This window comes from Athene noctua, chromosome 8, assembly GCF_965140245.1.
Source record: "Athene noctua chromosome 8, bAthNoc1.hap1.1, whole genome shotgun sequence".
Taxonomy (NCBI): Eukaryota; Metazoa; Chordata; class Aves; order Strigiformes; family Strigidae; genus Athene; species Athene noctua.
In genome coordinates, this window is record NC_134044.1 from 3279131 (window position 1) to 3294635 (window position 15505).

Genomic DNA, 15505 nt, shown 5'->3' on the forward strand with positions numbered 1-15505 from the left:
GCTCGTGCCTACCATGTCCTCTTTAATACCACCCACTGCCCTCAAGTGGGAGAAAGGCCTGCAGGATCCGAGAATGAACTTACTGGTACGGCAGCTGGGCCGGGGGGACAGGCAGAGCCCCTATCAGTCACCTCCACTGGCACAGCAGCTGAGCCAGAGAGCCAGCCAGTGCCGGTATCAGTCGCCCCGATACAGAAAACAAAATATACCAGAAAGTCTGTTCGCAGAGTGAGGGATGGGGATGAGCCAGGCCCATCACGGGAACAGGATGGGAACAAGAGGAAGGGCCAGAGGTGATCGTCCGATCTCTATCCCCAACTGAGCTGCGAGATATGCGGAGAGATTTTGGCCGCTGGGAGGCGAGCAGATTTGCGCCTGGCTGCTCCGATGCTGGGACAATGGAGCCAGTGCTTTTGAGATGGAGGGGAGAGAGGCCGAGCAGCTGGGATCTTTGGCCAAGGATGCTGGCACTGATAGGGAAATAGGGAAGCAGGCTCAAATCCTCAGCCTTTGGAAGCGACTCCTGTTCAGCGTAAGGGAGAGGCACCCCTACAAGGATGATATCCTGTGTCAGCTAGGCAAATGGACCAACATTGAGAAAGGCATCCAGAACCTCAGGGAACTGGCTGTGTTTGAGATGATCTATGGTGACCTGAATGATGAGCAGTCACCCATGGACCCAGATCAGGCCCCTTGCACACACCTGATGTGGCGAAAGTTCCTGAAGAGCGCACCAGAAGCACACTCGAAAGCATTGGCAATAGTGTCCTGGTGGGCAGACACCCACACTCTGACAGTGGATGGAGTGGGTGGCAAGCTCTGGCAATATGAGGGAAATCTCCCTTCATCTCAGCATTCCTGGGTCTCAGCTGTGGAGGAACTGTCTCAGAGGGTCCAGAAAATGGAAGAGGACATGTCCTACATTGCACCTGCACGGGCCGATGTCTCAGCCATTAGAAGTAAACATTTCCCCACCCAAGAGAAAGGCAGCAGAAGGCACACACCACGAGGCACCCTGTGGTTTTTCCTCTACCACATCCCCTACCACGCACCAGCCTCTGGGAAGATCGAGCGCTACAATGGACTGTTAAAAACCACACTGAAAGCACTGGGAGGTGGGACCTTCAAAGACTGGAACATGCATCTAGCAAAGGCCACCTGGCTAGTCAACACAAGAGGGTCTGCCAGTCGAGCTGGGCCGGCTCAGTCAAAACCTCCACATGCTGTAAATGGGGATAAAGTCCCTGTGGTGCGCATGAGGAATATATCAGGAAAAATGGTCTGGTTTAGTCCTGCGCCAGGCAAAGGCAAAGGCAAACCCATCCATGGGATTGCTTTTGCCCAAGAACCTGGGTGTACCTGGTGGGTGATGCAGGACAATGGAGAGGTCCGATGTACCACAGAGGGACTTGATTCTGGGTGAGAACATGCCGTGAATTATGCTGTGCCTTTGTTAATTATTATTTTGTTATTGCTGACTGCTAAATGGCAGCTGGACATGGCGCAGATGGTATAGAATAAAGGAGTGGATTATGTCTTGATTCAGTTAGGATAGGGTTAAGTTTCCCCAGCAGAGAGTGGGAAGGGATCTCCAGGCGGGTTATTCACACCATGCTGATGTCAGGTTCAGCGCAGGAGCGCGGGAACTTTTTCCTTTGTGGCTTTGGTAGCGGGGAGCATCGCAAGTGAGCTGTCTGTAACCACTGTGGTATTTCTCTGTCTTGTTTACTGCTATTACTGTTTATTGTTGTTATCATTGCTACTGTTGTTGTTCAGATTGTTTATCACACTGTTGTATTAAATTTCTTCTTATTTTAACCCAGGGTTTGTGCCTCACTGCCAGCCTGACCGGCTGAGGGTGGGGGAGGGGCAACGGCAACGTGGTCTCTGGTCCCAGCAGGGCCTAAACCAACACAGTCATTCCCCATGATGATTGTTCATCACATCTTTTTGGAGTTCCTACCTGCCAGAATACTGCCCTGTGCTGTTCAACATGACCCATATTTTTCTGGTGCTAAATGCATCTAACTCTGTTTTCATCATGCAACCAAAGAGAAAACAGGGCAGGGGGGGTAAAAAAAAAGTGTACTGGATAATTTCTGACTAAAATCTTACTGTGTTCCCAAATGTCGCTAATAATATAGGGAATAGATGTGTTCTACGTCTCATTTGTGATCATATTTGTTATATTTCCTTTAAAAATATAACGGTAGATAAAAGATTTCCTTTCTTCTTAGTATTACAAGTCTAATATCTGTAAAGCAAAGTGACCCGTAAATAGAAAAATTTAAGTCAAGACTTCTTTACTAAGAGGAGAAGTTAGTCCAATTTTTCATCTGAATTCTGCATGTCCAAAAACATCTTCATAGTAGAGCCACTAGGTACAAAGTATGATGCAGAAATTCTAGGCATGTTTGTAAAACAGATTTTAACACAGGTTTTAAGAAATAGATAGTAAAAGCTTAGCAGTGCTCCTCCAACAGCATACTCGTGAGGCTGCTGTGGACAGGCTGGTTCAAACAGCCAGCATGTGGGATGATCTCTGGACTGGATCTTTGCCTCAGGGAAGCCACTGCATCTCTAAGAAAAAGTTGGGGGCCTGGAAGCATCTCCTTCTGCATGGCCAAACATCTAAATTTACAAGCTACCACTGCCACCTCCACATACCCCCAACAAGGAGGTTGAAGCTAGCATGTTTTCCCTGTCAGCTTATTTACCAGACGACTCTTCAGCTGCGTCAGGTAATCAAATTTCCTTACACCGGACCTTTGCTCAGTCACTGTTAGAGTTATTTTAGCAAACGTAACCTACAGATACTTGTTTTGGGGAGGACAATCATTTCGCCCTTGCAAAAGCTATAAATGCCCTTTGGTATCCTTCCACAACAACGGATGCACTAATAGTCTAAATACATCATTACATTTTTACTTTGCCTATTGTATTTCCATGAAATCGAATATCTTATTTTAGCTTCATAACCATATTATTACATATTTAGTTCAACTTCATACTAATTGTTAAGTAACAGATTCGCTTCATTACACAAACAAAGAAATCAAGTCAAATATTACTGGTTTAGGTAAGATTCAAGGGGATTATAATGGTTTTGAAAAATACTCACTGAAGTATTAGTGTGACTAATCGAATGGCTTCCACAGCGACATCATATTCTTTATCGAGCGTCATTGATACAATGCGATCCTGGAAAGGAATTTTATTACAGTGACAAAACAGAAACACACAAACAGCTATCAGATGAAGAACTGTATAGATTACAAAATACTCTTGGGGAGAAAGATCTTTCAGCTAGACACATGAAAACCCTTTAATATTATTCAACCATTTAATGTACATCTCAGGAAGCTGTGTACTATATGCACAATGGAACAATAGCGAGTACACAGGCATGAGAACAAGTGTTTAACAAACAGTCCTCATCCTTGTGTGTTTTCCAGGAGACAAGCAAGCAGAAATTGGAGTTGAAGAACTGTTGTGGACTGGTCTTATTTAACAGTTTTTTCCTGAAAAGGAATATACTTGGGTTGGATGACTGTGGAAAAATTGCCCTGCTTCATCCCCTCGGAAAGAAATCATTTTAGAGCAATATGCGTATTTGGAAATACTGTGAAGAAAATCACACCTGAATATATGCATCTGCATATTGCCTGTAAAGTTGTGGCCTTTATACCTGGCTACCTTCTTAAGGTTTGAAGCTGATCTCAAGAATTACACTACAGACCTTCCACAGAAAAGTGGAAAATTCTGTGGTTTGCTTTTTTATTTTCCTATACTCTTTCTCGTGGAGACACACACACCACTTTCCAATTGAATGTGATGACTTTATAACTTCTAAGGACCCTGTAGTTATATGAAGTGTCCTAAGGGTTTCTTTCTCCTTAGTTTCAGTTTGCTAACTGGCAACCAAAAATAGATGAGATTAGTGTATGTTGTCCTCCCTATCTGGGGAGAATTTCTATCCATCCATAAAAATGCAATATGTCTTCATGTTCTTTGCTTGACTGATCAAGTTAATGAAAAGAAATTGGGCCATCTGAAAATAAAACTTGATTTCTCTGGCTTGACCTCCTTCAGGAAGGACTAGATACTATATGACATTTTGGGATGTGAAAAAATAGAAGTCAGGGACTGGAAAAGAAACAAGGGAAGTGTTAGGAAACAACAGTGAAAGTCACCAAGAACAAATCAGGACAAAATAAAGGTGTTCATCTCTTTTCTTTACTATTCCAGGCATATAAAGGCTGGAGGTGAGTATCAAGCAACTGATGCTTATTTCAATATTGAAATCCAGGAACAGTATGTAAAGAATTCATTGTGGCTGTCTCAAGTGTTGCCTCTCAACAAAACCAGGTATGTAGAGATACTCTGTGTCACTATGACTGAGTGCACCTCTATCAATTCACCATTAAGTTCCTGGGAAATATGATGCATTTAACTGTTGTGTCTAGACAGTTTTAGAGAGTGTGAGAAGCTCATGAAGAGACTCAAACAGTGAAATAACTTTACAAACAGGAAATCCTGTGTATGGATAAGACAAAAATATTGCTGTCAATTTTTCCTAAGGTCCTGGCTAAGGAACAACTAATAACAACATCAAGAGAAAGAACAGCCAGATATATTGATCTTAAAAATTTCAGTGGAATTTCATATACTCCCTCGAAGTGTATCCTGACCCCCAGGATACCACAGGGAGGGAACTAACTGCACATGAAGGAGTAAGCACACAAGTATAAAACTCCTTCTGCTTCTCTAAAAAAGCCCGGAAGGGAAGGGACCTTCTCTCCAGCCTTCAGAGCAAGAGCTACTCTCTGAATCTGGAGTTCTTCTGGACTTCGAAGCCAACTAACACAACAATGTTTTTTTACCCAAAAAGACTGTTCTCTCAATTTTTCCCAGAAACACTGGGTTTAAAATAAACAGTGTGGATGCATCATTTCTTATTTTCTGCTTTGGTGCCAGGATCTATGTGTGATGGCACCTGCCAGTCAGGCACCAAAATCCTTTAAAGTAAGACCTGAACACCTAATGCCTCTGGAAGGTGTAACTTCTGTGGTTTAGCAAGCGACAAACCCCAGGTGCTCAACATGCTTTGACAGAAAGTTCCTGCACCACTGTACAGCAGTAGAATAGGAATAGGCCTGTATTTATAACTTGAAATATTAATGTGCACTGTCTATCAAGATCAGTTTGCAATTATGTATTAGGCTGTGAACAAGGCTGGCTGAAGAGCAAATCTATCTCCTTTTGCCTCAGGCCAGGGAGGGAGCACTCTCCTGCAAAGGGATAGGGAACAAGGGAGAAGGGACAAGAATTAAATGGCTGCAGCTAAATCTGCTGGTGTCTTGACTTTGGCACTGACTGCAAAAGACCTAATTCACACCTTTTCCATACAGTTTCAGCTAATCAGACAGGACTTCTTGATGGAAAACAAAAGTCTCCTCTTTGATGGACAAAATTTTTTTTGACAAAGCTTATTTTCTAGCATATCACCTACTCCTAGAAACACAAACACCAGAAAGAACACAGATCTTTCCTTTGGAGAAGTGACATTATCGGATCCTCGTCACAGCTATCTGGAAGGTGGTGAAATATTAACACCCCAGTACAAGTCATTCTGGATCAAATTAATTTATACTTTAAACAGCTAGAAGATCTCTAGAGAGATTTCTCTTGACAGTTTGGATGGATTGAACTGAATACCAGCTGAACTGTGCAGGTCGATTCAAGTCTGATGAGGAAATACAAATAAGCAGCCATGGAACTGAGAATGGCATTTAGGTCAATTATTTTACAGGGGGTGGTGGCAGAGTTTGTGGTGGCAAGGCATTTAAGTAATGTATTACAGATTCAAAAAGCATTAATTTGAAACTTTGCTCCATCCTGGTGCCAAAGGCTGCATCCCTGTCAGCACAGCTGTAAATCCAAGTGCAGACATTTGGGCATTGCCAGCTTTTTGTTCTCTTGATGTGGCTGGAAACTGAAACTGATAAATCATCATGTTAAACAGATCTGTTATCTAGGCTCATCTAACTTATTCCATAATGATAGAGGCTTCTGTAGTAAAAACAGCTTTAATGGAACAGAAGATGAGGATTCCTAACAGGATTCCCTTTTATCTGAATCTTTTTGACAGAAATGAAAATTCCTTGTGCCATTCTAAACTAAGAAGCAACACACATGCTAACCTAGCTTCTTCTAACAAAGAAAACAGTCTATACTGTGAAAAAGCCAGGAGGAAATATTTAGAGGTTTCATGTTCTTGTAGTTTTTTTGAAGTATATTACTGAGTAACTATTTCTCAAAGTGCCTCCAATGGTCTTGAAAAGTTTTGCTGGTCGATGAGACAGGTTCAGAATCAAAGCAGCATTTTCTCTTACAAATTACAGGAAGCTAGAAGAGAAGCATCCAGCACATTTTCTAGTAAAGAGAAGCAGATATAGAGACCATAAGAATTTTAGTGGCCTATTCTGAAATAAATAGAATTAAAGAAGGAGCAAATATAAACAAATCTGTAAGTCTGCACAGACAGAACAAGAAAAGCAGCAGAGTTGGAGGGTTAATTTTTCTGGATAATTAACTAGTACTTCTGGTTGTCCGGGGATGATAAGCAAACCAGACTTACAGAGGCATTACAGAAGTAGACTGAGGTCTGAACCTGTTTGTCAGGTACCCTTTTATGAGAGGAAATTTTGTCTTTACTGCAATAGTTCCAGAAAATGACTTTATAAAATTAGAAGAATACAGGCCCTCAAGTGATCTCACAAAATGATCTCGTTTCATCTCCTACTTTAAAGTCAACTATACCTAGTTCATTCTGGCAGATATTTATTTAATCTACCCTTAAAAATCTCAAATGAAGGAGATGATTAATAAAGTGTCTGTTCTATTATATAACTATAATTTTGGACAAAAAGCCTTCCTTAACATCTAGACTTTACAGCAGTTTAAGCATCTTTTTTCTCCATCTCAAGTGAATGTGGTAAAAGGCTGACTACCATTATGTTTTTATGAATCGTTTCATAAAGGGAAGATATGACAAGTTTTCTGTATTTTGTGCTTTCCTAGATCAAACTGGAGGAGTTAATAGTGACAGACAAAAGCAGTGAAGCAGTGTAAAGTCTACAGTGAGAAGCTTAAGTCTCATGCACAGTAGTTATTTACAAGTATTTAAATCTCCACTTCTTTTCTAAAGAGAATTCTGCATCAGCATTACAATCATGACAAACTAAAATAAATGAAATCAGTCTTTCCTTGGGGCGTAGCCTTTACCACTGTTGTGTGTTCTCCAGAACACAAAAGCGATGGTAAAGGGTGCTAACCGATGTGGTGACAGCGCCTGAAAGCTTTCTTCGCAGAGCATCCAAACAGAAGCAATGACATTATTGCTACACTCATCTCTTCTGGACACTTCACTTGTGAAATCAAGCAGTCATGGCACAAAGTGAATTAACAGCCAAGTTCTATCAAGATATTAAGGAAAAAGTCAGTGTGTTTGTGCTAGTAAAAAAACCCGTGGAATACTCCTTCAGTAGTTATCTCCTAAACAGGACAATCATTCTCAGGGGGTTGTCAAAAAAGCACACTGTAAATTTCTGTTCTGTAGCAAGGTATTTCACTGTATAGAATATCATGATGCAGATCAAAGTATATCTTCCTCCAAACACAAGCACATAGTCAGCTAAAAAGCTGTCTTACAAACCATCCTTTGTTATAGGCTGTTACTTTCAGATGTATTTTAGACTGTGTGAAACACCCAGTACACGTCCTTAAAATTCAATAAATCTAAGATTAAATGAGTACAAGCAGATTGAATAATGACAATATATAAACTATCAATAATACAAACAGACAAATAATCATCCTGGCCAAGCCTGACAAATCTTACAAGATAAACACTGTAAAATGAATTTGGCTTAATCTCAGCATTAAGTAATACAGTTTTACTACTGCAGTTACAAGCCTTGTTACAAACAAATGAGTTTATTTTTGCATTTAATATACATGACTCAAAGACCGCAACAAGACGAGATAGAAATATATTTTTATTTTCTGTACTCCTTCCAAAAATTGTATTTCCTCTTACCTTGAATCTATTAGTGAACAGCTCCAGTTTTGGAAATAACTCTCTGTTGGTATACAGACTCTGAAGAGCTTTCAAACACTTCAACCTCACTTCACCTTGCTAAATAAAACACACTAAGATTAGCTGATAGAATACCCTAATCAAATGCACATGAATATGAAATAATATCATATTGTAATTTGTTTAATGTACATTTAAAATTTTATGCAAATGAGTTACCAAAGCCAATTTGCAATTCAGCTAAAACCCAAAAACCACATGCAGCTGCCTACAAACAATGTTAAATTTTCTCCCTATTTGCATATATAAAGAATTTAATGTGCCATCACGTAAACGTCTGTTACTGTTTCCCTTTCAAGTAACTCCACAAAAAGATAAAGAATGTGGCAAGTCAATACAAAATGAAGACGTATGATCTCAAGGTGGCTGGTGAAGACAGTGTGGCTATTTGTCTTTAGGAAAGAGACTGCAGGTAACTTCTGCCTGACATATGGTGGTACAATCCACACACAAGTATTCAAAATGACCGAGCGTGGGCTGTGTGTAGCCCACTCCAACAACTCAGCCATCTCCGAGCGTTATCTTTCCTTTTCGCAGTGACAGAAGGAATACATGCTGCATTTATTATTCTGAAATTCTCTACATCCCATCTCTCATCATGGGAGAGGCACAGGTTGAAGGATGCAGAAGGCATGGGAGACCCTCCCATGGGGAGCAGGCTGCTGCCACAAGAACAATGCATCTGTGACACAGCTGTCAGAGCCCTCGGGAAGAAGAGCAGCTTGTGTCTATCTGTCCGAGTTGTTCCGGTGGCAGCAGCTCATTCCCAGCTACTCTTTAGGTGGGGATTACTTTGATCTGGTGGGCTGTATGCAGGAAATGGGGGTGTCACCAGGCAGTGCCTATGCATCAAGGTTTGTCGCCCATAGGAACATGGATGATAAAGAGGAGGGCTGGATCCCCTGAGCACATGCACATCATCTAGCTCGCTCAACTCTGTAGTCTCAGCAAACTGTGGATTCTTGTTGAAAAATAATTGTAGATAGCAAAAAGGTTTTAAACACAAATCTGCTCAAATATAATCTGCAGAGTTCACTGCAGTGTGAACTTTTTATGAAAGTGAGTACACTACCAAGTCTAAGGCCTGAAGCTGCTCAAGGACTAATACAAACAGAACTCCACGCCCAAAGAAGCTTCATTTCTGAGCCTATCTATTCTGAAATCGTCTGCATTTAGAAACTGCTCAAATAACTAAAAGAACATTCACAGACTGACATAAAAACAGAAGCTAAAACCCCTTATTTTTAAGTTTCTTTCCTCCTTCCCACCTTTTTCAAAAATTGAAATAGAAGATAAAAGAAGGACAAAAGTTGAAAGGAGGATTTTCAGAAAAGCTTTTCCTTGAAGCATTATTGTTCCTGAGAAACCATCTCTTTTTATCTGTGAGGAGTCTCTGAGCACTCGTGCTCTCTTCTAGGGGTCTTTTTGACTATCATTGCAGAGAAAGTCAATGAGATGAAAGTTACATTTAAAGGATCTATCATAAGATCTTTCAAGGTACAGAAGTTTCTTGAAGAAAAATTTTATACGGATGTGATCAAGTGCTAAAAAAGCACAGAGAAATTCTGAATGTCATTCTTCTTTTAATGGTACCTGTATTGCAGTACCAGAAATGGTGTTTCCTCTGCTGTGTGGCATTCAGAAAGGCCAGGATCTCTGGAGTCATCGCTAACCTTTAGTAAGCCTCTTGCAGCCTTGGCTTATTTAGCCACAGAGGATCAGTATTGATTTTGGCCTGTGATGAACGCTACGGAGCAACAGTGAGGTAGCAGGTTTAGTTACAACTCCACTGAGGTCTGTCCCACTTCTGAGCAGATGGCTTGTTATTTAGCCAGTGCTGTAGTCCCAAAATGCAAAACTCTAAATTTGTTCGGTACAGAAAAAAAAAAACAGTGCCAACAGCAACGAGACTTCAGACCTGTGCAGATAAAGTCTTGACTCTTTGTGGAGTCCAAAGCCCTTGTGGACATCACCAAACACCATGGATCAATGGTCCCAGAGTTAAGTTCAAGCCTGATACTGAGTGTGTCTATAAATTTTAAGTGAGCGAATCAATCAAGGTAGATAGGGAACGCACCTGTGAACATTTGGTACTTGCACGGCCTGCCAGGAGTCTGAGGCCGGATGCTAACAAGAGCGTATTGAACCAGGCCACTACCCTCCTGCCGCTCACCAGACCCAAGGCAGAAGACAAGCATCTGCAGGAGCAGGTGAGGAAGAGAGAAAGATTGTGTTACACCCAGTCCCTCGAGCTGGGAGCAAAGGCCCGGGAGGCACAGAGGCAGTTCCTGGAAATGACTGCCTTTCTTGGAGGACAAATGATGGGAGGAGGATAGCAAAAAGGTCTGTTTTTTAAACTGTTGGTCAAGGATGGAATTCATCTCTTTGGAAAGGGAAGAGCCCCTGACATGTCAGTTTGCTAATCCTGTTAAGAAGCTTTCAAAATAGAGTCAGCAGAGATTAGTGACAGGAACCCACGGGGAAGCATAAACAGCAATGACCTGGACAAGAACCTGGGGCAGGCTGAGTGAGGGTGTACACGGATACACTGCACTGAAGTCCAGAATGGAAGAGTAGCAATGTGTCATAGACCGTCAACATGCCAGACACGAGATGTTTTTTGAATAATTATGAGAATTATGCAGGTGACATGAGCTTTTAACAGCCCGAACACTTTCTGGGAAAAGAAATGCAGCAGAAATTTCCTATCTAGCAAGGAAGTAGGTGGGTGGGAATGCTAAAGTTAGGGTAATTCCTAAGAAACTTATGCCAGGGTAAGAGCTGTGAACAGTGATGGAGAGCAAGGACAGGAAGAGACTTACTGAACTAAGAGATGACCTTATTTAACTAATAAATTAATTAGGAGGTCAAGTGCAAGAGTAAGACAAAAAACAGAAGGAAGACAAATAAAAAAGGCCTGGGCACAGTATGGAATGGACACAAGAGGTAATGAAGAAAACCTTCTTGTAAATACCTCTGTAGCACAAGGGAAAGCTAGTTTGCTATGAAGGAAGAGAAAATAAGTAATTGTCACTTTTTATGTGCACAGTGGTTAGGAAAAGAAAGAAAATTACAACACAGACTATTTAGCTTATGTGAGGAAGAACTTCTCAGTAGCAAACATAGTTAAGCACTCAAACTTCTACAGAAAGCTGTGGAATAACCAACACCACAGTTTTTTTAGAAAATATGACTGTCTGAGGAGCACTGTGGATATACAGTGAACTCAACCTTAAGCAGGAAAGGAATAAGCAAAAATATTTCCTAGACTAGATTTTAGACAGATTTTCTGCAATTCTGAGCTGAAGTTCATAGTGAGTATGAGGCAACCTAAGGCAGCAAATATTTGCAGCCATGCAATACCTTCTGTTAAAAAAACCCAAGCATCTCTTTCCAGCCATTTTTGAGTAGTCACATCTATGCTTTACAGACAGAAAAAACATATCTGAAAGGAAAGCCTCGCCATTTTCTAAGTAAATAATGGACAAACTATTTGAATTATCAGAATTCTAAAACTAAGACCTTCCATTCTCCTGAGATATATATACTTACTTGGGGCTTTGTCTGATTTATAGTTGTGACATTTGATTACTGCAGAATCCTGAATTCATCCACACTGTCATTGGTTCTATGCACGCCTCTTTCTCCAGTCTAATTATTCCTGTAGTTCCCCTTCTCTCAAAGCAGTTTCAGATAATTATTTATGTTTTTATTATTTTTGTTACATAAAATTATTTTTCATGAATGAGAAATGCTTCGCACTAATACTTGTTAATGCTTTCTTTTATTTACAATTTGAAATTAGAAACTAAACAAAAAAGCATTTAATGTTTATCAACACTGTTTAATGACAAACAGTTCTCATTCTTTTCTCCATTTTTGCTGAGATAATCCTCCGAGTTTTGAGCAAAAAATTATTACCATTGCTAATGTAGCAAAAAGGAATATACACCTTCCGTGACAGCAATGTGGGGTAGTCTACATTTGTCTGAGAGAGTCATGCTCTACTGAAAATCCTCTTTAATACGGCAGACCTCTGAAAAAGAATCCCTCCTGATGGAAGCACACCTTTTTCATACTTTTTACATGCTAATCATGGGACTCGAACCAACAACCCATAACTCTAAGTCTCACAGTGGCCTCATAGCCTGGCCTCGAGACACCTTAGATTGTTATTAATGTTCTACACAGTTCATACTTGTGAGTATTAGTTTGCCATCTCCCAGTGAGAACCAGGGATACCACTCAGGGATACAACCACTGCAAGAAATGGTAATTAAAGGTGCACTGCTACACGTCACCTCACACGCCAGTCAAAGGCTTAGATCACAGAGATGATGACTTTTTAAACCCCCAGAAACACAGTTTTAAGTACTTTTAAAATAGATGAGTGGTCAAGAGTCCCAGCAAAGTAATTTCTCTCTTTTGACACTTTATGTTTCTTCTTTTGGATTTTTCCAATTCTTTTTTGGTGGCTAAGGGTATTCTGCTCTTTTAAAAAAAATTATCTGGTTTTATTAAAACCTATTAAATAGATAATTAATTTGCACAGCTCATAGCCCTACCATATTTCTGAAGACTGCACTGTTTGGTTTTTTAATCTTATGTAGAAAAATGACCTAAATTACTGGGTATCTTCAATCCCTCACTTTGAGATGACCATGATATACTGGCTTGCATTTGGATGCTCTAGAATGGTGTATCTCGAGGTAACCTGCTGCCTAATGACAGAAATAGTTACACTGCCAGAGATAAACAGATGAAAACATCCTGCAGCACATTAGTACCTAAGGCAGGAGTATTCCTGGCAGGAGCAAGCAGTTGCACTCTGTCTGCACATGCCCACTCAATACCATTTATGAAGATACCATATATCATCTGACACATTTTTTATTTTCTGAAGCCTTCCCAAAACCAAGGAACTTACATAACAAGGAGATTATATAAAGTTAAACATTTGGAAGTTTGGAAAAACTACAACTTCAGTTTCTATACAATCATAATAAAAACAGGTTCTATGTTTTCATCCTTCTAAGTCAGGATGCTATCACAATGAAGTATTCTAACACCATCTGTTCCAGAGGACCCTGGGTTCATTCCTTTCACAGAAATACTCCATAAGTAGAGGCACACAAAGAAGGAAGAAGCATTTACTTGAGTGTTAGGGACTGGTTTAAGAACCATGATTGTTTAGGTATCTAGAGACACAACTACTGTTTGAAAACAGTTCCATGCATCAGTGAGGCAGGTGAAAATTAAGACTGGACAGTGGGTTTTTTAGAGGTTTTTTAAATGCAATTCTATTATAGTTTTATGTATTTTTAATTTATGCTCCCATATCCACAGGAATAAAAAAGAAGCTTAAAAGGAGAGAAAGGTAGAACTAGAAACCCATATTCAAATGAGAACGTAATCTATAAAAAATAAAAAGCCCTATAGAAATTAATCTGAAAGCTCAGAGACAGGATTAACGTACAAAATATACAGATTTCCCAAATTAATAGAACTAAACTTCTGTATCGTACCTCTGAAAGACTACACTGGAGCTACTACAAAGAAGTGCAAGAACTGTGTCTTCCCTGTGGTTTAATTTGTATGTCTTCTGAAGCTGAATATGAAACTGCTTGTGAATCTCTTACACTGCTGCCTCCTCTCTTTTTTGTAGTGGCAAGCTTCCAGAGAAGTTAATCATTTTGGGGTAATTTCTGTTCACATGAAATGAAAATACCTTATGACTATTGCCTCAGTCTTCATCTTTTGAGTACTCTAAGTACTGATCATAGAAAAAATTATCTCCTGATCAAAGCAAAGCAAAGCAAAGCAAAATCAAGAAACCTGGGTACTGGCTGGCAAGTTTTTCAGGTAGTGCCAATGAAAAACATACCATTAAGGGATCTCGTACTTTTGGACAGGTTACATTTTTAATTGGTTCTTAATCCATCTTTTTCAATATATTCTCCCCATGCACTTCCTTCCTCCTTTCTGTGCCTCCCCAAACGTCTCTTTCTTTCCATTCTCTCCCTTTTCATCCTTTGACACATGGTTTACCTGCCTCTGACTCTCTATTCTACTTAAAAAGTCTCACTCTATATATTAAACATACACAACATCAATAAAAGATATCACAGATCATGTATACCAGGATATAAAACAGATTAGCTAGTGATTTAAAGATTTAGAACCCCAAGGCACTTTGGAGGCCTGCATATTACAAAGCAAAGCAAGAAGAGGCAGGAGAGCAGCCTGATAGAATTCTTCTTTCTGGTCCAGATGGAAACCCATTTTTTCTACCATAACACTGTAATTTAAAATTTGTCTGATATGAAAGAACACATTAATTTTAAAAAAGCCGAGGTATAAATATATGTTAAGGCTGCAGGTAGATGACTAGACCCTGGCCTGAGGTTAAGCTGACTAAAGAGGATGTGAGAAGCTATTGGACATGACAGGAGAAATTGCTGGATGTGACAGATAAGAGTGTGAGAACCTGACACCAGTCACAGACAGTGCCGTGAGGAATGGCTAGATTTCACAGATGGTTAAAGGGAGTTATGTGAGAAATGGCTGGACTTCACAGATACTAGAAGGGGACCAAGAGCTGTGAAGTGCAACCTACCAGATTCTGTTCTCCCACTGGAAGTGCTACTTTGTGGAAATGTTCTGCAATAGTTAGAATGTGCTCAAAAAAATCCATTGCAATTATTCAAGGGATAATTTATTTTTAATTTAAAGCCCTATAAAATAAAGCCCACCACCACACCTAAAATCCTAATCCTCCAACCTGACCTGACCTCCCCACTGATTTGATAACTTGAAGCAACAATGTCCATCTCCTGAAGCATGCCTGGTAGTGAGACACACCAATGCTAAAAATGAGGTACACAAACGGAGCAGCAGCTCTGCTCTGTCCCTCAAAGCACTGTGATGGTCATGTTTCCATGTCCAAGCTTCAATTATAGGAAGTCTCTAGAGTAAACACTGGTCAGGGTTGATTGTAGCAGTAAGCAGGATTTTCCTCTTCATCAAGTTTTGTAACAATGAGATGCAACGTACAAGTCTGGGGAAAGTTTGTAAAGTCAAAGTTTGAGAACTACAGGTTTAGAGAGGAATGACATCACATGTCTAGACTCTAAAGCATACAGGATACTCTTAACAAGTAAACTGCTGGTCCAAATCAGGTAAGATGCAGATCCTTATCAGCTATAGCTAAAGAACCAGCAGCAGCTAACTTCTTTCATTAGCAAAAGCTAAGATCTTTCTAACTGATCTTGTTCAGACTTCAGAAAAAGAGTGACTGAGTCATATCCTCATTGTTAATATGCTGTCCAAAGCTATTGAAGAAAT

At 40.2% G+C, this 15505-nt stretch overlaps 1 protein-coding gene across 2 annotated transcripts in view; it reads right to left on the minus strand.

Moving 5' to 3' along the window:
* Nucleotides 1-15505, minus strand: part of STAG1 (STAG1 cohesin complex component) — a 208640-nt gene that overhangs the window by 63885 nt on the left and 129250 nt on the right. For both annotated transcript variants that reach the window (XM_074911915.1, XM_074911914.1), the window contains exons 11-12: nucleotides 8102-8200; nucleotides 3122-3201 (exon numbers count right to left, since the gene is read on the minus strand). In XM_074911915.1, coding sequence (XP_074768016.1) covers nucleotides 3122-3201; nucleotides 8102-8200 — 179 coding nt within the window. The remainder of the gene's footprint in view (nucleotides 1-3121; nucleotides 3202-8101; nucleotides 8201-15505) is intronic.